General features: G+C 38.5%; 3 protein-coding genes across 5 annotated transcripts; 1 reads left to right on the top strand and 2 right to left on the bottom strand.

The window, feature by feature from the left end:
* Positions 1–1,092: 1,092 nt before the first annotated feature.
* Positions 1,093–2,141, bottom strand: si:rp71-45k5.2 (uncharacterized protein LOC560783 homolog). Its single transcript, XM_041966971.1, is given in 5 exon segments — positions 1,093–1,713; positions 1,811–1,841; positions 1,843–1,866; positions 1,868–1,902; positions 1,986–2,141. Coding segments are annotated over 5 exon segments (867 nt in total).
* A 5,259-nt stretch (positions 2,142–7,400) lies between these two features.
* Positions 7,401–9,744, top strand: LOC121628042 (forkhead box protein H1-like). Of its 2 annotated transcripts, XM_041966936.1 has the most exons (4): positions 7,401–7,674; positions 8,544–8,763; positions 8,854–8,949; positions 9,053–9,744. In XM_041966936.1, the coding sequence occupies exons 2-4, from the start codon at positions 8,608–8,610 to the stop codon at positions 9,680–9,682; spliced, it is 882 nt and encodes a 293-aa protein (XP_041822870.1). In that variant the 5' UTR covers positions 7,401–7,674; positions 8,544–8,607; the 3' UTR covers positions 9,683–9,744. The 2 variants fall into 2 exon arrangements, with proteins under 2 accessions (XP_041822870.1, XP_041822871.1); XM_041966937.1 differs by lacking the exon at positions 7,401–7,674 and having other exon boundaries at positions 8,535–8,763.
* Positions 9,745–12,916: 3,172 nt separating this feature from the next.
* Positions 12,917–24,057, bottom strand: LOC121656757 (catenin beta-1-like). 2 transcript variants are annotated; one of them, XM_042011866.1, is made up of 17 exons: positions 23,908–24,057; positions 22,869–22,918; positions 21,455–21,664; positions 20,793–21,043; positions 20,403–20,641; positions 18,962–19,163; positions 18,680–18,824; positions 18,393–18,496; positions 17,993–18,127; positions 17,653–17,856; positions 17,398–17,556; positions 17,133–17,252; positions 16,824–16,974; positions 16,614–16,735; positions 16,218–16,278; positions 13,965–14,168; positions 12,917–13,872 (listed from the first exon to the last, which is right to left on the bottom strand). In XM_042011866.1, the coding sequence occupies exons 2-16, from the start codon at positions 22,879–22,881 to the stop codon at positions 13,978–13,980; spliced, it is 2,307 nt and encodes a 768-aa protein (XP_041867800.1). In that variant the 5' UTR covers positions 22,882–22,918; positions 23,908–24,057; the 3' UTR covers positions 12,917–13,872; positions 13,965–13,977. The 2 variants fall into 2 exon arrangements, with proteins under 2 accessions (XP_041867800.1, XP_041867799.1); XM_042011865.1 differs by having other exon boundaries at positions 13,973–14,168.
* Positions 24,058–24,272: the final 215 nt, after the last annotated feature.

Genomic DNA, 24,272 nt, shown 5'->3' with positions numbered 1-24,272 from the left:
CAAGGAATTCTAGAGAGAAATGTGCTGGCCAGTGTCAGAAAGCTTTGTCTCAGTCGCAGGTCATGGGCTTTGCAACAGGACAATGACCCAAAACACAGCTAAAAACACCCAAGAATGGCTAAGAGGAAAATATTGGACTATTCTAAAGTGGCCTTCTATGAGCCCTGACCTAAATCCTATTGAGCATCTTTGGAAGGAGCTGAAACATGCCGTCTGGAAAAGGCACCCTTTAAACCTGAGACAACTGGAGCAGCTTGCTTATGAGGAGTGGGCCAAAATACCTGCTGAGAGGTGCAGACGTCTCATTGACAGTTACAGGAATCGTTTGATTGCAGTGATTGCCTCAAAAGGTTGTGCAACAAAATATTAAGTTAAGGGTACCATCATTTTTGTCCAGGCCTGTTTCATGAGTTTATTTTTTTAAATAATTCTGTTGAAGCATTGTTGAAAAGCAGTGTCTGACTTTCATTGGTTAAATTTCATAGAATTTTTATTTACTATTACTTTAGTCAGATTCAAGTTATTTCTGTGACCATTGTGACTTTTTCTTTCATTAACCAAAGCGTTCCAGCACTTTTGTCCACGTCTGTATATATAAAAATAAAAAGTGTGACCTGCTTTTTCAGAAGGGCTATCTGGTCCCTTTTTGGTTTTAGAGACTGAATGTACCAATGCTAATGGTTTTGTTTGAAAGAAACTCAAAGAAACAATGGAATATAACAAATTTTTTTTTTTTTAAATTTCAGTATTAGACACACAGGAGATCGGATCAGCTTCATCTCAAGCGCAGGCCTTAAATACTCTGCTTCCCTCTGGTGGTCATACCATGCTAACCTTAGACAAAGATTATTTTCTATTTTCAGATTTAGAAAAACAATAGTGATCAAGATAATCCTCTTTCTCTCTAGGGTGGATTTTAGGAAATCACTATCTACTAATAAAATGGTTTAACAAATACCCAACAAGATACCTACAATATACTCTTGACCATTTCTGTGCCTAATGTCTCTGATCCCAAAGAAAAATTCATCTGTAAAAAACACTGAACATGTAAAAAGTGCAAAATTTCAATTGTGGGAACTTTACTTGCAATCAAAATCGAAGAGCATTATGGGTAAAAGCTGGTACAGAGTATGTGATGTAACTACAGTGTGGGCTGGTGAAATATGGAGCAGCTCTGGTGTAGACTGGGAATAAGGGCTCAGTGTGCACAGGTATCTTCCTGGTGAGCCGAGCAGCTCCTGTAGTGATGGGGCCATAGTGTGTGCTGCCCCCTGCTGGGCAGAAAGGGGAACTGCCAGCTGAAGTGTGTAGGAGAGACTCACAGGGGTCCCAGTTGAAGCTCCTCTTTATCCCAGCTTGTCTGTGTGCAGGCTGAGGCTGTTGCTCCGCTCTGACCTGCACACTGGACAGAGGACAAGCTCTGGAGCCTCCAGCAGAGGGACTGTCTCTCTTCAGGAGGGATTCGATGGAGAAAGGACTGTTGAACTTTGCTTCATGTTTAACTGCTCTGCAGGCATCTGGTTCAGGGTTCAGAGTCGTGTGCTTCTCCACTGGTCTGCTCTGGTTCTCTGTTGCCACTTTGAGGCTCAACTCAGGGAACAGATGCAGGATTTCCCTGAAGTGACGACGCACCATCTTTGTTGTGATCTGACTATAGTCCAGTTTCCAGTAGTTCCTCTTACTTAAATTTGAACCTGGGACGACTGGAATCTGATAAATAAAATGCTAGTTAATACATTTCATTAAAATGCATTCTAAGTACATTAAGGGATTAACTGTTTAAATGTAAATCTATATAAAAACATACCTTGATAAAACACTTGTGTGTAGACAAACATTCTGATGTTGTTCTCAACAGACTTTGTCTTTGGAGATTAGTAGTACCACTTTAACCATTATCTGCAAGGCAACATGGTGAGTTTAAAATGAGCAAATTACATTTCATATTGTATGTCAGACAACACCAAATAGTTTTATACTACCTGAGTGAAGGTGAGCATTTTGTCTGGAGCATTCTGGAGGACAACAGCAATCTTGGCCAGGTAGGTGGTGGCCTTCATGAAAACTTCTCTTTGAGCACTGCTGGACGGATCAAAGGGAGGCAGCTGAATTCCAAACTTCTCAGTCTCTCTCCGCATCTTGTTGGAGAATCAAGTTCCACAAAGATCAGCACCATCACATACCCCTCCTAGAGTTCATGATACAAGTCAGTTCTGGATACAAATCCTGATGGGACAATAGAACATTAGAGGGTCTGCACTGCGGTTTAATTAGCTCCCTTTCAAGATGTAATGAGCCATAATGCTTGAGGTGGAGCCAGACATCACAGGAATTGTCCATTTCAAAAACTTAATCTGCTTGTGTGTGCCTGCGCATTTCAGTCAACCACTTTTTTAACTTTTGAACTAATACGAACTTAAAGCATAAAACTTTAGAAATGCAGACTTTAAATGAAACACTAAAACTAAATGCAATTAGGTTTTCTTTTTCTTACCCCTGCTTCTGAAATCCTTCTGCTTGCTTTGAGATATCACCAAAAGGAAGGAAAATATTCCTTTGTGTATCCCACTGTAAATGGCTAACACACCTATGACTAACACTAGAAACCCCGGAGTTTTCTTCTGCTACCATGCCCAGAGGACAGCCAAAAAGCTGGCTTCAACAACTCAACGGCCTACAATTAGCCGCCTTTCATCTGTAAACGCAGAGACAACGTGCGTCAAGAGCTTGACTGATTGTCTGACATGGACACACTCAGATCAGGGGGAAGGGTATGCTTAAAAAGAGCCTGGTAGCCTCAGATGTCTACTGAGAGCCTGAGTACGGACTGTTTCAGTCATCACAAATAGCTTATAAGCTTTTGACCATTTTTCACATAGGCTACCCTTTATTTGGCATTGCTCATGTGTAAAATGGTTCGCACAATAATCGCAATATTGTACACATAGTCTGCTTTCAAATGAGAGACATCACCTTCTTTCTGACTTTTGTGGGAACAGAAAAGTGTTTTCAAAACTAGTTTCGGTCAACTCCACATTGTGTGAAACGTTGAAAACACCATAGACAAGTTATGTTTTTTCTTCACAAAGTAATGGCTAAACAGTCAACAGGCGTCCCTTGTCTGTTTTCCACATCTGCAGGTTATATTGTACAGGGCATAGGCCTAACAAAATGTGAAGGGATACCCAATATAAACACAGAGCGCCTTTTCTCGAGTACTGTAGGGTAAGTGTGTGCTATGTGTTTAATATATAGGCCTACATATATATATTTTTTATAACCATGCAGCACTTCATGCGACTGTGGACTTCAAACTATTCAGGAGTGGACTGTTCAGCATGAATGAGAGACGCAGCATGACAGTTGGGCCATGGCCATCCCTGAACTAATGGCTTTCACCGCCATCCTCCTCTTGCTGTTTGTGATCAAACGTCCGTCGCTGCGTGACGCATGGTCTGCAAAACTGGGACACCCAATGATCATTGGCATTATGGCCCGAAACCGCTTCCAAGACATCTACGCTTCGATGACATGGCTACGCGCAGTGAACGAGTTGGGACTGACAGGTTTGCTGCGGTCTCTGATGTTTGGGGTTATTTTGTTGCCAACTGCATCACATCCTACAACCCAGGCAGATACATCACTATTGACGAGCAATTTTTCCCAACGAAGACTCGTTGCTACTTTCTGCAGAAGTTTGGCATCAAGTTCTGGGTGGCACATGATTCGAGAACCAAGTATGTGTGCAATGCCACCCCATATCTTGGCAAGGACCCCAGTTCTCCCAAAGTGGAGAGACTATCCGAAAACGTGGTGATGAAGCTAATGGAACCGTTCATGCACAAAGGAAGAACTGTTACCACCGACAACTTCTTCACATCTTTGTCACTTGCGCGACGACTGCTCAGCCGGAAGACCACCCTCCTCGGCACAGTCAAGAATTGCCGGGAGCGGGATGTTGCAGATATCTTGTTTTATGTAGTGCTAGGATTTTCTTTTGTTGTTTTACATCAAGGGCTCGAGTGTCATCACGGTGTGTAAGTGCTGCAATAATAACGTTTTCTCTCATCTTATTCATCAGGTGTTTTCAACCTTTGGTGCCACACTGACTGTTTATGCGTCCAAACGGAGGAAGACCGTCTGCATCCTCAGCAGCATGCACAGCGTGGTTGAGAAGCCAAACACAGACTACAAAAGCAGTGCAGTGTGGATGTGATGAGCAGATGTTGCGAGAGTACACTGTGCGCTCAGGAACGCAGCGCTGGCCCGTCGCTGTGTTTTACAACATGATTGACATGGCAGAACTGAATGCACATGTGCATTATCAGACATGCACCGGGGTGCAGGAGAGACGGGTGGACTTCCTGGTGGAGGTTGCAAGCGAGCTTGAAAGTCGCATTTGGAAGAGAAGGCCGCGAATAAGGACAAACTTCTTCGGCAACAACCCCCCCATACCTGGCCTGGCCAAGGGAAAAGGGCAATGTGTCAGGTGAACTGTCGGTGCAGGAACAATCACGCCACTTTACGCTGTGTTGATTGCTACAGGTGCGCATGTGGGAAATGCTGAAAGGAGACTGAATGGCAGTGCCAAGTATGTTCAGACAATGTAGAGGATTGAACCGCTGAAACGCCGCTCAAACAACATGCCACCCTCTCTGCACGTGAGATTTATGTGACCTAAATGCATTGGGAATTTTTTTATTCTCTATCACTTTATCCAAATGCTGCACAAGTGTATATGTATATTCTCTTTCAGTAATTTCTCAGAAAAATGTGAATTTGAAAAATGTGAATTTGAATCTTGTGCATCAGCAATAAATTTCAGCAAGACATCCACGACGTTCTCAGTTTTCTTTCCTTCTGTCTTTAGGACACATCGCTGTATTTCCAACGTGTGTTTCTAATAAAACAGGTCAATAATTAGGTCAGTAATTAATAAGTCAGTTTGAAAATGTGCCATGTGAGAAGGTAAACCATGGGATACTCTGGATGCGCATTTCATTGGCTTGAAATCACACTTGACAATCATGATACAAACATGCTGATAATTATTACTTTGAGCTCATCTTCAAAAATCCACAAATGCTAGTGGGAAAAATTAGTTACACCAGTAATTAAACTTGTAATAAATGCTCTCCTGTTGTGTCTGAGTGCATTAAATATCTCAGCTGAACATAAAAATGTTTTTGATTCCACGTATCACACGAAAACTCAGTTCATGAAATAACAGCACAAGCTAACAAACAATATGAACCCCTGTAAGGAAAATTAAATAGTACTGCTTGGATTCACCTGGAAAGATTAAAATGATCAAATAAATGAAAAATGGCAGGAATTTTCAATGATTTTGGACTAAAGTCATATCCTCCTGACTACCAGGAAAAACAATTGTTTAATCAATATTTTTTAAAATTCCAACAGTTTGAAGGGTAAGGAGAAAACTGAAAATATTTTTTTGAAATATATATTTTTTATATATTTATTTATTTATTTATTTTCCAAGTTATGTGTCCACTACAGTGGACGGCAGAACATCATATAGTAAAACTGATAATCAGTAAATCCCAAAGAAAATACCACGAAGTCAACATAGGAATGAGTGAACATTTTCAATCCAGTCAGAAATGGTTTGTCTGGCACATACTGGCGCACTGGGCAGTGACTGGTAAATGAAACCATTTGCTCATCAATGCACATGATCCTGCTTCTGGCTCAAATGCTGCATCTCGAGCAGACAACTCAATAGTTGAGTTTCCATCAACAATTTGTCACAAGATTCTCTCTGCCTCTGACAGTGAATCTCTTTCTTCTTAATTAAAAAAATACAGAACAAAATGGAGGAAATAACTACAAATGTCCACTACAGAAAACATTTCTCAAACTCTTAAATGTTGTGGTAAAATGTTGTTCTATTCATTTAGAAAATTTGTTTGATGTGTTCTTAAGAGATTCATAAAGAAATATTACAATAGTATTTCAGGACTACATTTGCACAAAAAAAAGGTATTATGCACTTACTTTTCCTCTTCTCATAAAATGTGATTGTGGTAATGAATGCCATTTTCCTTGAAGACAAACAGGAAGTTCCCAAAGCCCCACCCCTATAAATGTGGTACCATTCAAAAGCCCTGAATGTCCTCTTTAGAGAACAAAATGAGTTGATTTAATAGCATGCAGGGCGATGGAGATATTCAGGTTTACAAATGTCCTCCACAGAGGACAAATTTGAACTACTGTTACTCAGGAGGATATTTAAAAAGTTTGTTCTCAATCTCTACGCCACTAGAGTTCCATTTTTATGAGGGATCATGTTGCCACATAGCAATAAAAATCCAAAATAACATGGAAGTGTAGCATTGTGAAGAGGAATTTTTAAATTCTTAACTCAAACACTCAGGAAAAGCTGCCTGCTGAAAAGCATCTTTAAGGCTCATTAAAATCAGTTTTAAACTTTATGATCCAGTGAAATACTAATTATTTATAAGACTAAAATAATGTCACAAAAATTATTTAATTTAAACTTTACAAATTTGTAACTCAATAAGTAATTGAAGTGCTTTAAGCTTGTATTATTACTAGAAACTTAATCTTAATAACCTTCATAAACTTTTCTGAAGAGAATTTTTGCACTTTCCTTCATTACAGTATGGGTCTGATGTGTCTGCAGCACATAAAGACAAATTAAACACGTGTCACTATGTACTTTCTTTCTGTCCCTGGTATTTGTGTTCAGGGTTGTTTGAAAGTATTAATTAAGCTAAACAAACTTGTCAGTATTAGCATCAATCCAATCTAAATCAAGTCACAGCAGAGATGTATTTTATGTATTTCTGACTGTAATGTTTAATCCTGCAATTTGGTCAACTCAGTTTCTTAAGCTGATGTAAGAGCAAATATAAACATATTTATTTTCCTTAAAGGATGGACCACACACCTGACTGAGGGCAACATTCCAATGAGCAATCACATACCAACATTTAACACATTACTCATCTCACCTTTACAGCCAATCCTCCTGCCTTTTGTCTCATATAACGACAGCAGTAATTTACATCAGTGATCCCCATTTACATTCATCAACACATAACCTGTGTTGAAAGCTTTGTGCAAAAACGAGTCCTGGATTTTGGATGGCTGTGTGTCTGCAGGTTTCACTAGACCAGCTGATTTCACTCTTCTTTGATTGAAGGTTTGTTACTCAGCTGCTCAAAGATCTCTTATATTAAAACGGATATATCCAAATAACACTGAATAAATAAGTTGAAAGCGATTATAACATAAACTAAATAAAACCAGAATTAATGTCTGGTGTTATATTAAAGTAAAAATGTTCCTAATGATAAAAGTTATACTGTGCAATTAATAAAACAGAGAAAAACAAAAGAAAGATGGAATTTTCTCCATCAATGCACACAGCAGAGAGGTTGAGCAGAAATGTGATTACTGCAGGAAATAAATCAGTTCTTGGCTTTATTTTCTAAAACTTTCAGACCTTCAGAATAAACAGCTGCTACTGCTTATGCCAATAAAGATGTCAGACAGTTGGGTCAAATGTTGACTTTGATTACGTTTCAGATAGAAATATGTGTAGATGTTGTTTAAACTTTAGCTAAAATACCAAATGAAAGATACATTTTTATTGTATGTTACAAATACAAAGAAATGCATAAGGTAAGTATGTAAATAATAAAGACATAGCTGCTTTTAACAACCTTGTGTTATTGAAATACTTTGTTTCAGTGGAAATAAATGTGACTGGGGCCAGATGAGGCGTTAACTGCTGGAATGTGACTGAAGGCATTCAGTCTCACTCACAATAAGAAACATGTTTGTGGAGAGTTATACACTTCAGCTGCTTTCCACTTTCCACTTGTATATTAAAGCCTTCAAAGACTGTCCAGAGATTTGTTTTAAACAAAAATGAACCTACAGATTCTTTATATTGACTACCTGAAATATACATATTGTTGTTTTGGTAAAGTCACTAATAAGTTTTACAGACATACACATTTCAGACAGAAATTCTACTTATTTTTCATAATGTGATTTTTTTTACAGAATTAAATGAACTTTTTTCGTATGAATATGTGAACGATAATCAATTTAATAATATTCTCACAGGACCAGAGACTATTCAGGTTGAATACGTGGCTGAGCATATGCCTTGGCCTTCTTTTGTACATGTTAAAAAAACATTTGCTACATAAAAACTCTCCTATCAGAGCTGACAGAGGTGTGAAATTAAAGAACAAAAAGCTGCATGCATCTGTATGTTGTGTTTGTTCAGATTTGTACAAACTACTGGCATAATTAACTTTCTCACAATTATGAATTATATTAAACACTTAAAAGTCTATTTCTGAACAGACTATTTTAAGTTTTAAGGGTTTTTTTTTTAGTTCATCAATAAGAAGGAGTTTCTAGAAAATACCAGTTCCTATGATGTCTGGCTCCACCTCCAGCATTATGGCTCATCATCTCATGAAAGGGTGCTCATTAAACTTCAGTGCACACCCTCTAATGTCCTATTGTCCCAACAGGACTTATATCCAGAGCTAAAGGTCGACATGAGCTCATCTGTGTGGAACTTGATTCTCCAACAAGATGCAGAGAGAAACAGGAAAGTTTGAAGCTCAGCTGCCTCCCTGTGATTCATCCAGCAGTGCTAAGAGAGACGTTTTCAAGAAGGCCACCACCTACCTGGCAAAGATTGCTGTTGTCCTCCAGAGTGCTCCAGACAAGATGCTCACCTTCCCTCAGGTAACAAAGAGCAAAAGACTTCAAAATGGATGGCCTAAAAACTTATGTCAAACATTTAGTGGCATTTTCCTCTTTTTATATGTTTTGTAGTTGATGGACGAGCTGTCCCTGGTCATCTCTGAGGACAGAGTATGTGTTGAGAACAACATCAGGGTTTGTTTGTCAAGTCACAAATGTTTTCTTAAGGTAAGTTTTATTGTTTTATCAAATATGATTTTTTTTCCCCAAACTATAACAAACTAAGGCTTTGAGTGCTTTTTCGTTACTCAGCAGTGTCTTTATTTTTCAGATTCCAGTCGCAAAAGGGTCACTGAATAGTAAGAGGAACTACTGGAAACTGGACTACAGTCAGATCACAACAAAGATGGTGCGCCGTCACTTTAGTGAAATCCTGCATCTGTTCCCTGAGTTGAGCCTCAAAGTGGCAACAGAGAACCAGAGAAGACCATCGGAGAAGCACACAACTCGGAAACCTGAACCAGATGCCTGCAGAGCAGTCAAACATGAAGCAAAGTTCAACAGTTCTTTCTCCATCGAATCCCTCCTGAAGAGAGACAGTCCCTCTGCTGGAGGCTCCAGAGCTTGTCCTCTGTCCAGTGTGCAGGTCAGAGCGGAGCAACAGCCTCAGCCTGCACACAGACAAGCTGGGATAAAGAGGAGCTTCAACTGGGACCCCTGTGAGTCTCTCCTACACACTTCAGCTGGCAGTTCCCCTTTCTGCCCAGCAGGGGGCAGCACACACTATGGCCCCATCACTACAGGAGCTGCTCGGCTCACCAGGATACCTGTGCACACTGAGCCCTTATTCCCAGTCTACACCAGAGCCAGTGCTGCTCCATATTTCACCAGCCCACACAGTAGTTACATCACATACTCTGTACCAGCATTTACCCATAATGGTTTATTTTTCAGCATGTAATTCTTTCATACCTGACATACCTTTTTGCACTTTACCTCTTTTTAATAAAATTCAATCAGAAATCAGTTTGCAGGCTTGTTTTATTATTTTATCCACATAGCGTAACACAAATAGAACTTATTTATGTATATTGATAACTGTCCAGCCTTTTATATTTTATGGCATCTGTAAATTAATCTATGTCAACAATAGATACACATAGGTAAATCAACACAGTCTACTGTTAACATTACCGTAATATGATCTAAAATTGGATCTGAGAAGTCTTTGATTCAGTTACATATACCCTTGTTATTTGTTTTTCTATGTCCAAACAACAGGTCACACACCAAATGTGTCACATGACTGTGACCAGATCATTTTCATGCAGTCACAAGGACTAAAACCTCTGCAAAAAAAGGGAAACACTTCAAGAGAAGGAAAGAATTTGTTTATTTCCAGGATTTTATATGATCTATACTACTGTCTGTTACTGTTTACAAAATTAATCGCTTCTCAGCAGTAAAACAAGTTAAAACACAGTATGACACATTATCCAGTCTACTGTGAAATGTGGCCTCATACATCACACTGTTGAAACCGCTGCTGTGCTGTTTACTGTCAATGTTTTACCAGTATTTATATAAATTTGACAAACCATGTTACCCTACAACATTATTTGCAGCATTAAATTAAAAAATAAAGTACAGGTAGCTGTAAAATGTGAGAATGGTGGTTGTTTGGTGTTCGTCTTTACTTCAGATAGTTTAGTTGAAGAATCCACTGCATAGGAATGTATTTTGGAGATGCTGCCTCTGCCTCATCACCCTGCTGAGTCTGGCAGTGTTGAGAGCAAATGAGGTGAAAATCACTGGAATGTAGTTGAGAGCTTTCCATTTACAAACCACACCATTCTGGGTAAATCGCCTACATTACAATGTGAATCTCCTTTCTGCAAGGCCTTCAGGTTTTTCTTACCTAAATAACTTTGAATGGAGACTGAGTATGTTTTCCGTTGTGTTTAATAGGGCCCACTGTTGAGTTTTGTAAATTAAATAGAAAAAAATAGTTTTTGTTTTAAAAATTTTGGCTTATAATGTACAAAATGTCTGCAGTGTGTGGTGTGTCTAGACTGTAGGCAGGAAAGTTCAGTGAGAGTTCGGTGTTGTTGCCTCATGCCTCCACAGATGTGAGATGTCAGATGTTCCATGAAGCGTTTGTCTATTTTTAATCTTTGTGCAACTTTTTCATTCTGTTGTTGATCCTGTTGCATCAAATTCAGTGTGGGCATCTATGGGGTGTTTGATTATAAGCCTCAAAAACAGTGTTTTAAAACCACATTCAGATATTTCTTTGATCTGGAGCTGCAGTCTACTGAAGCAAGAACAGATTGTATTTTTTAAATGCACAACATATTTCATTAATGTTTTATTCAAAGAAGTAAAAAACATCATTGGTAAAAACAAAACAGTGAGATGGCTTTTAGGAAATTTGCAAAAAAGCTGTTGGACAGGATGCTTTTTTTTTTTTTTAACACGTACGTGAACCCACAGGAGACTTCAGACCTCATTAACATGGAATACACACCTACACTGCATCCTACTGACTTTTAATGGCTGTCTTTAGGGCGGGTAATAACAGACTAACAGTTTTCTGGTCCCGACTTTTAAGTCATTTTACAACATAAGTTCCAAAGTTGGCATGCTGAACGATATACAAATTTATTTTAACTCTGTTAATAACCTATTTTACAAATCCATATAAAAAGAAATAAAAAAAAAATACTGGAAAAGTGTTAGACAAAATAAGTTCAAAGCTGACATTAAGAAACCTATGTTCTAAGATCTATTCTCATTTGTATGATGCTAAATCAAAGAAAATAAAGTCACGTGATGTTTATCACAGTTGCATCTCCTTTTTTTTTTTTTTTTTTAACTCTGTAAACATCCCAAAACTAAGGAGTTTTGCAAATAAAAAGGAACGGCAGCCACACAACAGCATAAACTGCCCCAAAATCTTTCATTAATATCACCTTGACAGACACACCATATACCGATGCATCCCCATCAGTATAGACTAACTTTTAAATTATTAATCAATACAGAGGTTTTCTGTCTGTAGCCAAAATGACATCAACAATTTACATTTCTCTTAAAATTATTCTTTGGACATGTAGTCATTTAATGGTGAAATCATTCTTCAGCTATAAAAAAGATAAAAAACCTCCAGTCTCTCTGGTGCTTTTTCCCCCATTTTGAATGGACATTATTGGTTAATCTCATTAGTAAGCCTAATAAGTTGTGAGATTCTCCACCACAAAGATTATCCTTACTCTTCTGAAACATGAGCATTTCATCATGGTGAAAAATTTCACAAAAGTTTTTTTCATCAACAACAGATATTATTTAGGTGGCTGAGAGTCCGTTTTTAACAGACAGCCAATGCTAAGGGCCAAAGCTGTGTGTAGGAGCCAAATTATTGTGTTATGTTTTGATGGATTTATACTGTTTCTGAATGGCTGTTATTTGTTCTATTTGCTAGTTTATGAGATAAAAATGTGAAGTATTAGGATTTGAATTATGAGTTGAACTAAAGTAATGAATTGTTTATTTTGATTGTTTACTGTTGCACATGGTTGATGCCGTTTCTCATCTCCGCCCCCTCTTTATGGACAGGTGACTGCAGCACCTGGGCTATATTAGTGTTGGCTATTGGGGCCAGGTGAGCTCTCGGTTTCAGGCATGCAGCTATACAGTTTTAGACCGCGGCCAGCGTTGGTTATTTTTGTTTTGTTTTGATAAAAAGAAAGAAAGATGCCTGCCAGTCACGTCATGGTGCGGTAAGAAACGCTAACACTTTTGGAAATAAAATCATTGATCCAGAGGAAAGAAATGTTTGGACTTCATGATCATTTGTTTTGAACCAAAGAGCGCTGGAGCGCGTCGAACTTGGATGCAAGTAAGCCGAGAGCAAAGAGCGTCTTTTATAAGAAAAGAACGAGCTATTACTGTGAATGAATATTAAACATAAAAAGGACATTTCACACCTTCATTTCTGGTTAAACTTACAAGAATGTTTCATTTATACTGACCAAGACATGAGTCATCATGCCTGGTTTACTAAGCTTGCAAGCTTGATGTCAGTACAGTTTTAGTATTTTGAGTGGAAAAACCTCAAAAATGAAATGTTTTCATTTTGAACCCGACTATCTACAGATAATTCTGTAAGAACAGAAAACGCAGGACAGAGACCGAATGAAATAAAATGCCATTTTATTGTTCAGCCGTGTTATAACCTCGTCTCCAAAATAAACACAGCAGGACTACAACTGTCTGTCAACCTAGCTACCCTTGATAGCACATAAAACTGGGTTTTATCAGACCGCCAACAATAGCATTAGAATTTTTCTTTCACACATCCAATGATAGCATACAAAATAGTGAAGCTACCAGTGATACTGTATATAAAACACTTGTCTCTAGATTTATCCCCAACACACCCTCAATTTGACCCATATCCCTCTTTAGAACATTTGACACCGACATATTTTATGCTTAAACAAGCACATATTAAGAATGCATAATTCTCCATTTTTGAGATTATAAAAAAAACTACACAATGTTACACTTTAAGTCAGAATACATTTTAACTGATTATTAGTGTTCTACACATTCGACCATAACCAAAGGAACATTGTATAATATCACTATAACTTAACACTACGTGTAACATACGTTCTTAAAAAAAAGAAAAAGAAAAAAAAAAGGAAAGAAATTACAAATGATTAGCACTGAAATGAAATGAAGATGGCTAGTGCGAAGGCAAGCTGGGTCAGTACCATAACAGAATGAATAATACAAAAGAAATAAAAAAAAAATGAATAAGAAAAATAGAAACAAATTTGATAAGAATACAGGCAAGGCTAAAACATATGTGTTTCACACTTTTTAAGATCCACCTCATGTGTGCTCATTCAAACAGATAACCTGCTCTTGGACCTCCATTGTATGATTCCACATCTGATTCTTTTATTCCTTCTTTCCCCCCTTTTCAACTTGCTTTAACATTCCTGTGGCAACCATCTTTATCTTCCTGTGTCAGGCACTTTCCAAGACCACTTATTCCTCTTTCCTTTAACAATCTACAGGGCAATCACAATGCTGCTTCAGACAATACAGGCCAGTCACAATGCAGGTTCTATTAGAAAACAACTGTAAAGAAAAAACACACAAGGATGTTTTATTAATACACTGTTAAGATAATGCATAAAAAAGACAGTAGCTAATGTAAGAGTTCTATGGACCATCTCACCAATCCTACAGGTCGGTGTCAAACCAGGCCAGCTGGTTGCTGTCCATCAGATCCTGGGTGTGGCCAAGGTCTGGCAGAGGATCAGTGTGGTGACCCAGGTCAGGCAGCGTGTCAGCATGGTAGTCGGCACCTTCCATCATGGGGTCTAACAGGGAGTCCTGCCCGTAAGCTGGGGGGTAGGCCCGATATGCTCCATCTGAAAGGCAATGAAAGGACATTTGATTCCAATGAAAGGAATACACTCTAAGCTTCAGCTTCATTCATTTGTCCCAATAGAACGTCATTTTCTGAGAAAGCTGCAGGATGATCTACAGCTAGACGAACTTGTTAGATTTTTAAGATCTCTGGTGTGGAAGTCAAAACTGAAAAGATAAAAGCCTTAATGTGAAAACAAATGTTTTTGACACACACACACTCAGAAAAACCTACCTATAGTCAGGAGCAACATGGCTAAAACAAAAATCATAATCTCTCTAATTCAAGAGCCTAGTTTTTTTTTGTTTTTCTTTATAAGAGGAGATGAACTTCTATTGTTAAACTGTTTTCACACAACACTGGACATGTTCAGGATTATGTGTGGACAATGTGGTCTGGCCTTTTTCTACAGTTACTGTTAGAGAAGTGCTCACAGCTGGGAACGCGACTGTGTTCGTTAAGCGCAGAGGAGGCCAAACATAATGCAAAAGTACAGTGTGGAATTTATTTTCATTTTTGTTAACATTACATCCGAAATAGCAGGCGAGGCTCCTTGAAGATCATCTTTTTGACATAAACGCCACAATCCCTAACGTACATTGATGGAAAGAAGCAAATGAGTCGGTAAAAATGAAAATGGTGAGCTACTTATACAGCACAGACACACAACTCGAACTTTACTCGAAAACAACTTCAGAGACTTGGGTAGAAAGGTGTTTGCTGTGGAATTAGCTGAGAAAACTTCCAAAATATTCTTTTCAAACCTTGTTCTCTTTGGCTTAGTCACAGACCACTTTGTGACCAGAGGTCAAACGGTTAAATAAACTGGTTGTGTTACCTTGTGTAACAAATACTGCACAGTATTTTGATTCGTTCCAAGTCTAACTCACTGAAAACCAAATTGTTTACAGACAACAGGTTTCATTTCCCAGTATCACCCAAATTGCAACTTTGGAATATTTTGCAAGTTAATTCTTCCCAAAAAACTCCACATGTGCACTGTCACACTTCTCTTAACACAAGATGACATACTGTACTGAGCCTGCAGCATGAACTAAATTTACCTAACAAGGTAAGCAACAAAAATATATTTGACATAATTTTAATATCAGTTTTAAAAATTTTAGAAAATATCTGAAAATTAAATCTAATTAAAATCGCCCAACCGACACTTTTGATTGATTCTATTAATACTAGGGCTGTCAAATGATTAAAACTTTTACTCAAGATTGTTAACAGCTTTAAAATTAATTAATCATGATTAGACACTTACATAAACCAAATTACTCCATTTATTTAAAACAAATTGAGTCTTAGAAACCGTAACATTCAGCAAAGAGCTTTTGGTTCTGGTTCAGGTACAGAAATGACACTGATCTGAGAATTTTTAGCTGTTGGTGCCTTGTCACAGTGGGGAACAAAATCCACCCAAAACAAGCTTCTTCTGAGGCCAGAGGTCTTTATCTTCCTCAGTTGTAGCATCACAGACAGCTGCCTCTGATAGCTTGCTTGAGTTACATTCCCAGTCTGCTATGAAGAATTTGTTTGTGCTGCAATGCAGCTATGGTTTGTGTGCGGTGATCATGTGACTGCACAACTACATTGACTGGTGAAAACGCAATGATGCAGTAAAAAGATGACACTAAACTTTGATGTCAAGTAGTAGAACCAGAAAATATCATCCCACAGCTGCTCTCTCTCGTGGCACAAGCTGACTCTAAATGGTACCTTAAACCATTTTTTATTTATTAAATGTTCCATCAATGTTCTTTTTACACTCAAAATCAATTCACAGTGCAAACTGGCTCATCTTGTTCCATTTTGCTTCTAAAAACTTTCATACCCCACCGTCAAAGAAATGACTGATGTCTGGGGCTAGTAATGCTGCGCAAGCATTAAAATATTAACGCAATTAATTAGAGGGATTAGTTACATCCATTAATATGTTATTTGTGACAGCCTCAATTAATATCAGTTAGTTTTAAATATCAAAACACAAATAAAATATAGATAAACAGAGGAGGGATTTAATGAAAGATGAGAAACTCACCATCCTGCCTGTAAGCCAGGGGGTCGCCCTGTGCTCCAATTTCCAGTCCCAGGTCTCCAGTCTATAAAGAGCCAAAAGTGATGAGTAAACTGACAAAGCTTGCTTATGTAACCAACAGTATATCCTCTTTATAAATTTAAAGAGAATCTTTGCTGTAGAAAAGGACATCTTAATTTCCTATACAATGAATTGTGATCATATGCTTTGGTTTATTAGGTTCACAACAATGTAAAATACCACCCATTGAAAAGAAAAACAACCCACAATCAAGCTTGCTATGAACACTGTTCATAGCAAGCTTGATTAAAATGGTCATTTCCCCCTGTATGTAAATACAGAGCAATCAGTATCAAGCTTATCACAGCTTATTTGTTTATTTTGTGTCTATGCACATACATCATTCCAGGCCATGGGTTCAGTCCTGAACAAAGAGCTGGTCAGTTCCACTGACAGACGTTTCTTGTAGTCCTGGGGTTTGTCCTCAGACATGCGGAACAAGACAGCTGCAGCATAAGTTGCTAAAACATAAGCAACACAGGTTAAGTTACTTAGGTTGACACAGACAATAAAAAAATGTTTACACTGAAACTGTGCTTGTATACTTACCAACGCCCTCGTTGCGGGAGTGCAGCAACTCGGTGAGTGGTGCAGTGGCTCCTTCAGCTTCGATTGCCTCAGCAGCTTCCTTGTCCTGGGCCAATTCGCACAGCACACCTGCTGCAACACGCTGGATATTCTCCACTGGAGAATACAGCAACTGGATACAGAAAAAAGGGAGCACAAAATGCACAATATGAAGATCAACAAAAGAACAGGAGTCCTAAGAAGGAAAAGTTTATTTCACAGATAAGGTCATAAACAAGCCATATAGTTGAGACTGTGTATGCTGTGATTGCTGTGATGGTTTCGTTTTACCTGGACAAAGAGTGGAATGGTGTTAAGCCCTCTGATAACAATTCTGTTGTGGACATCGCGGGCCAGGATGTGCAGAGCTCCTGTGCACCCTTCCACTATTTCCTCCATACGCACACCCTCCTGGATGTATTTCAGGGTAGAAAAGACAACAAAAAAAATTACCTCAAATACATATAAAAGGGAAAAAAAGATCAATTTAAAAATTAAAAAAGATAGATAAATAAAAAATAAATAAATAAAAAAAAGGTGACATTTATCAACATACAACAAACTGCTGTTGGTTGCCTCCCATGCTGGTGCGCCTCTGGGTGTCCTGGTGAGCTCTGACGAGCAGCTGGACCAGTCGGGGGATGGCACCCTGCTCCCGCAAAGCACTGTGATTAGCTGGGCAGAGAGCCAGGTTGCGAATAAGACCAACTGTTGCCTAAAAAACAGAAAAAATTGTCTTTGGTTATTAGTGCAAACGTATAAGGAGAAAAAAAAAAAAGAAGAAAAAAGGGGTAAAGTGGGGAAAAGTTACTTTGATCAATGGCCAGTGGGATGGAGGGTGCAGTAGTTTCACTACCACAGGCAGGCCATAGTGAAGACGCACAGCATTCTGGGCCATCTCAGCATCCTGGTGGCGGGAGGTCAAGTGGCGCAGAGCACAGACCGCTGGCTCGGTGATGTCCTCCCTGTCACCAGCCCGAAGCACTGTTCGCACTAAAGCCTCGATGCCGCCAACCTGACATGATGAAATCATTCAGTGAACACTTTAATTCCATAAAAAAAGACATCAAATCAGTCCTGGCAAATAATTATTGAAATTTGCAATTCATACTCCACGAAAACAGATCATTTTCACAGGTTTGTATACATACCTGGCAGACCATAAGTTTGTTACTGTAGTTGTTGCAAGTCAGGTTGGAGAGAATGCCAGCAGCACATGTCACCACATTGATGTCATCACTGCCCAGCAGCTGGACCAGGGTCCCCAGGAGACCCTCCATCCCCTCCTACAGACAACGGCAGGGTAGCAGGGCACAAAAGATAATAAATAAAAATTTGAATGCTTTATCAGATACTTCAGATTAGAGGAGCTTTCATTTTATTATGTGCTACATTAAATTTGATATAGACAACAAAAAATTAAAGTCTCTACACCGTTACTGTTCATTTAAAAAAAGAAAAACATCTTATTGAAAAGGTGTGCAACACCTCTGAAAATCTGAACCTGAGGTTTGTTTGAAGTTGGCATTTATAACTAGAAAAGTGATTTACCTGTTTAGTGGCAGCATCAGAAAGATTTCTCAGAGTCCACAGACAGTTTTGGACCAGACGCTGGCTTGGATCTGTCAGATGAAGCCCTAGAGCCTGCATGCCTCCTGCGTCGACAAGGTCATTTTATTACAAAACTTCAAACTGAGTAACTCTAAAATATAAGTTAGAGCAGTAGAAATATCCACAGCTGCATAGTAATGTGTTAAACAGAAGATTTAAGCCCAATTTTTTTTTTTTTCACCATATAGTGTTACTGTTTAATTTCTGGACCAGAAGTATGTGCATACCAGCTTCAACAATGGCAGGCTTGTTGCTTGAGCAAACAGAGAGCACCTTAAGCACTCTGCTTGTGGTCCACAGCAGTTTCTCATATGTGAAGGTCCTCATGATGTTGACCAGGGCCTGGGGGCCACCACTGGCCAGAATTATCAACTGGAACATAAACAGTTCAATGTTCATTATTTAAAAAAAAAAAAAAGGGAAATTGTGTATGTAGATGAAGATACTTGTTACCTAAAATGTAGTCAATTAATTTAAATGCAAGTCAAAATAAGCTCAAGCTCCTGTACCTTGCTTTCCTGATTGCCATATGCCAGGATCTGCAGACAGTCGGTAGTGATTGCCAAGAACTTAACATTGGTGTTAGACAACAGCGCCACCATCTTTTGGAGGCCCCCAGCTAGGCGCACTGCCATTTTGGCCCCTTCCTGGTGCAACAACAGGTTGTGAAGTGTGGTGATGGCATAGAACAAAACACTGTCCACCGGTGAGCTGAAGGGAAAAATAAAATCATAATAAAATTAAAATAAGTTAGTTTTGAAAATAATTAGTACAAGAAAAAAAAAAAGATAAATCAAAAGAAGTGCTTAGTAGAAAACCATACAAAATACTAAATTATTTAACCATTGATGGTTTGTCAAACTACAAGAGTTTGTTGAAACTGGTGTCACAGCAGATCAATGCAAATTCTTTAAAAAAGGAAAATTTCATGGCCAAAGCACAACTAAAAAACAAAACACTGCATGTTTAAGATTTACTTATAGAATAAGCTTTAGTATGTTATTCTAAATTACTCCTTGTATCCCCATTTATACAAAGAAAGCACCTCTCTAATTTTCACACCAACCTGTACTTATTTTTAGCATAATTTTTGATTAATTCATTCTTGAGATAAAACAACAAAGAAAAAAATAATCCAAATACAAGAATGCAAAAGAGGGCAGAAAGAAGAGCAATCGTATACGTAGTCCCATTTTTACATTAGAATTCACCCTAAACTTATCCAAAAAAAAAAAATCCTGCACTATAAAGCATGATGTGATTCCAGGTGCAAATTCAAACACACATCCAACAGGTTGCAACTTGCAAGAGAGAGCAAAGCGTTTTGGCTTTTCATTGTAAAACACAAAGAACTTAGTATGGGTAGCACTTCAGTGTTTTCAGAGAGATAAAAGCATTTCATTCCTCAGGAATTTCGCTGATTGAAAACTAGTATGTTTTGTGATCTGTGGACAAAACTAGTCTGTCACTTGTATCAAAGTATCTATGTCAAAGAGGGTTTATAGTTGGTCAGCTTTATGCTAATTCTACCACGTCTAGATTTGCAGTTCACATTTGTAAACTTGTGATTGTCAAGAATGGAGTTTTACAATGTGCATAGCCTTCACCTGGACAGTACAGAGCAAGGACAAAATGGATAGAGAATACAATTCTGTCTTTTTGTCAGCATTCCAACATATTTATGAACAACACTCATTTGAGTCTAAAAGAAAAAGAAAAAAAAAAAAAAAAAAAACTTAATTAGCTCAATGACATGGAGCAGTGCTGCATATAACACAAACATGAACTGCAAAGCAAACCACCAAACAGTTCTCTCAAAGCACCATTGATCAGCAGATCTCTGACAAAAAAAAAAAAAGCTTGCCGGTCAGATGTAAATTCTTATAGCTTCAAAACAAATATTTTCCATCACATAAAATGCAATTAGAACCCCAATCTTTGGCATCTTACCCCAACATCTTGACCAGGGCAGGGATACCTCCAGATTTAAAGATTGCAAGGAGTCCCTCACGATGGTGGGAAAGATTGTGTAAGGTGCCTGCAGAGCAACGAGCAGTTTCCACATCACCAGTGTTTTGCATGGCACGAACAACTGCTGAAACCATCTGCGGTGAACGCATGAGGGCATGGCGCGATGCCTCCTTCTTTGACAACTGATGCACCATTACAGCGGCTTTATTCACAACAACCTAGGACAGAGATTAGATACCTTAGCAACAAATGGTTAAGGACAGGAAAAGGAATAAATTAAATTTTTTTCCCATTACTGTAATCACAATTCACTCAGGTGGCACTTATTTTAAAGTACTCGAGTGATAAATCCGTAATTTGTCCACATACCTGGTCCTCATCATTGAGCAGTTTGGTGAGCTCAGGTATGGCACGAGTGGCCAGCTCAGCATCATCTTGATAGTTAATAAGGTTAACTACAGCGTGCTTTAGCATCTGAGAGGGCTCTGCCAGACGCTGCACCGCCGTTGGGTGGGCTGCATCCAGCTGGGTAGGTGGAATCTGAATGCCCTCTTCCAAAGTCTCAGGGAACATGGCAGCACGCACACGCTGGGCCCGGGTCATGGCATACCCCTCAATATCTAAAAGAAAAGCAAAACATACACTATGAGGCTTTTGAAATGTACGTTGTATCTCCCCCCCCCCCAGTTGTATTTTTCCCCTGTAGTTGTAATCACTTGTTTCTGGCCAAACCTGCTTTGTAATACATAACATTTTCTAAAACTGATTACTTACATGGTAGTTCAGCTCAGTGCGAGTTCTACATACCATTTAATAAATGTACTCACCATTGCAGGCCACACAAGGCAGGAAGTCACAGTGATGCAGTAACACAATCAACTGGCTCTCCTCAAAACCAATAAGATTTTTACACATGCCCATTTCCAGCACTCAACATCTAAACTACAAGAACTGAATGTTTGCTTAAAATAAAAAACAGCATTCTTTAAAATGTTTATTGAGTCACTTGTGTATACTAGCAAACCACATACCTGTAGCCTCAGGAGTGAAGGGTTGGTTGAACTCCCAGTCATAGAGAGTTGGATCTTCTTCTTCAGCATCAGGGTTCCCCTTGCCACTCAGGGATGGAGCAGTGGTGGTGACACCAGACTGAATTCCTGAATCCAGATAGGACTGCTGTTGCCACTGGCTCACAGCAGCCTTACTGTCTCCCATAGCCATGTCCAACTCCATCAAATCAGCTATAAAAAAAAAAACAGATTGGATTAAAAAAAAAAAATAGGAAACTTAACACCACACACAATGCTTTTCATATATTGAATGTAATCATAATTTGCCTTTAAAATGATTCTGCTTGGTATTTTGTGTTAACATGACAGAACACTGCTCAAAGACAATGTCTATTTAAGTGTCTGACATGCTCACTATACTAACAAAATAACCAACACTGTGTGTAAGTATCATTTATCATTCTGCCAGCTCAATTAAAGACATAGTTGGTTGAATGGATGTACACACCATCTCCTCCCTTATATTCTATCTTTTTGAAGTTGTGGTCATTTTAGCACACTCACTGTTGTTAACATTCTTTCACTCAAGCATGTCATACCTGAACAGAACTGGTTGCATCCAGAAGATATAAATGCAAATAACAGCATAAATGCTACTTGCCCCAGAAGAGATCTGAACAGATTATGCATGTATCCTTTTTTTTTTTTTTAAAAAAAACCCTGTCCCGGCCAGCATCCTAACATACAGAACGGTGGTCTGTGTGCCATAATTTGCTTAACAGATTTGCTCTACCAAGGGAGACATGATGTATACATGGCTGCCCTTGATAATTTTATTATTTTTTTTGTAATCTTATTTTCTTTAGTTTTTATATGTCAGTACCAAACCTGACAGGGAGAAAGAGGAAGAGTGAAGAATATATATATATGTGTATGTATATATGTGTATATATATATATATATATATATATAAATAAACTACCACAGTACTACATGGTACATAAAGAAAATAGGATAATGATATGAAAAAGTACAGTAGTCGATTGTGCACGTATCCAATGCAGAAGTAAAAAAAAAAAAAAAAAGAGAAAAATTAAATGAATAAAAATGAAAATCTAATGGGAATATTTAAAAGCACTGGTAAAGATCATGTTTTTTCTTCTTCCTGTGTCTGGTACCTCATTGCATTAGAGTATGTAAACATCAATTTCCTTTGATGTTTTCCAGATTCCTTTACTTTTTCCAAAGGAAAACTGGAAATGCAATTCATTTTTGAGATCTAGTGGTATGTGCCTTCTACTGTTTCCACAGTGCTTCAAAGCTAACAATAATTTATTTATATTATTAGGTATAGAATTATCATACATGGTAATGAAACAATCGTATTTGTATTAACATAAACCCTACTTATATAAAAATAGTTTCCCATACTCACACTGGGTAGCCATTGTTCTTGCCTGCCCTCAGTCCGCACAGCAGATATGTCTGAAAAAGGAAATGGTACACGGGAGAATAAGTAAACTTGAACCAATTTCTTAGAAGGCAAAGCCAAACTTAATCGGAATGTTCAAGAGTTCTTCCTGCGTAGTCTTAATAATTAAATCGCTGTCCGCTGCAATACCTGCGCCAGTCCTTCAAATGATTGTTTGCCTTACAAATAGATATGAGGGGAAATGCCGGGCCTCCACCTTCAACCCAGAGAGCAAAGCGGTGGGTATTTCCAGGCCAGTACGAACACAATTCACCATTCAGCTGCAAAGAACATCAAAGGCATATTTCTCCCCCTCCCCCTACCACGGCCAAGTTCCGACCTCGCAGCTTGGGTTTCCAATGGGAGAGACTACCCCTCCGCCCGCAATCACTTCCATGACTCCTCCTCTCATGGTAGCTTCAACTACCAGCATAACAAGCTACCTAATCAACATTAAGGGAAAACACAATTAACCGTATGGCCCACATCGAAAACCAAGCCAATTTTATCAGCATAGAATTCAAAACCGGTGCGCTAGAATGTATTAGCCACCTCTGTTAGCTAACAGGTTGGCTAGCTTACCTTGAAAGCACACTAAGCTAACCTAACGTGCGCAGCTAATGTCTCCGCTAGTTAGCTAACTAGCAAACATAAACAATCAGTGTTTAAGGATTAGACCACTAATTACAAATCCGTACGATTTGTACTGAGAGACAGTCAGTACTATAAATCATTATTTTCCAAAATAATTAATTTATAGTTTAAGTCGTGACATCCAACCATACCCTCGAATTTTTAATTCAGGTTTGATTAGCTTAGCAAGCCAACACGTATGAAAAGTAGATCCAGGCGCCACCGTACAAAACCTGCTGTGCTGCCAGCCAAATCAGAAAACCCCACTGGAGCCCCCTCCCCGGCCAAAGATGATTTTCTTAAGTGAAGCATACATTGACAAGCAGTAAATACGTTATAGAAAATATCACACTAAGCATATTGTATTTACCAAAGTCAAACGGCTTCTCCGTGGTTCTGGTCAGAATTTTTTCCCCTTTCACGTAGCTGAAAATAGGAAAACGACTGCTAGGTGAACCACCCGTACTAATCCGAACCACACCCGTGGCTGCCTCGCCGAAGATGTTGCTTCCGCGGTGCGACCGAACATCAAGATGGCGAAGAGAGGGGATAACGTATTCCGCCGCGCTTGGAAAAGTAGGGCGCCCCTTATAATAACTTTAAGCATACACACTGCTATTTCTTATTTATTGCAAAATAGAATTCACTTTTTATTTCAACACAATGTGATGTTTTAGTGTTATATATATATATATATATATATATATATATATATATATATATATATATACTGGA

Source organism: Melanotaenia boesemani, chromosome 17, assembly GCF_017639745.1.
Source record: "Melanotaenia boesemani isolate fMelBoe1 chromosome 17, fMelBoe1.pri, whole genome shotgun sequence".
Lineage (NCBI taxonomy): Eukaryota > Metazoa > Chordata > Actinopteri > Atheriniformes > Melanotaeniidae > Melanotaenia > Melanotaenia boesemani.
This window is presented reverse-complemented; position numbering and strand designations above follow the sequence as displayed.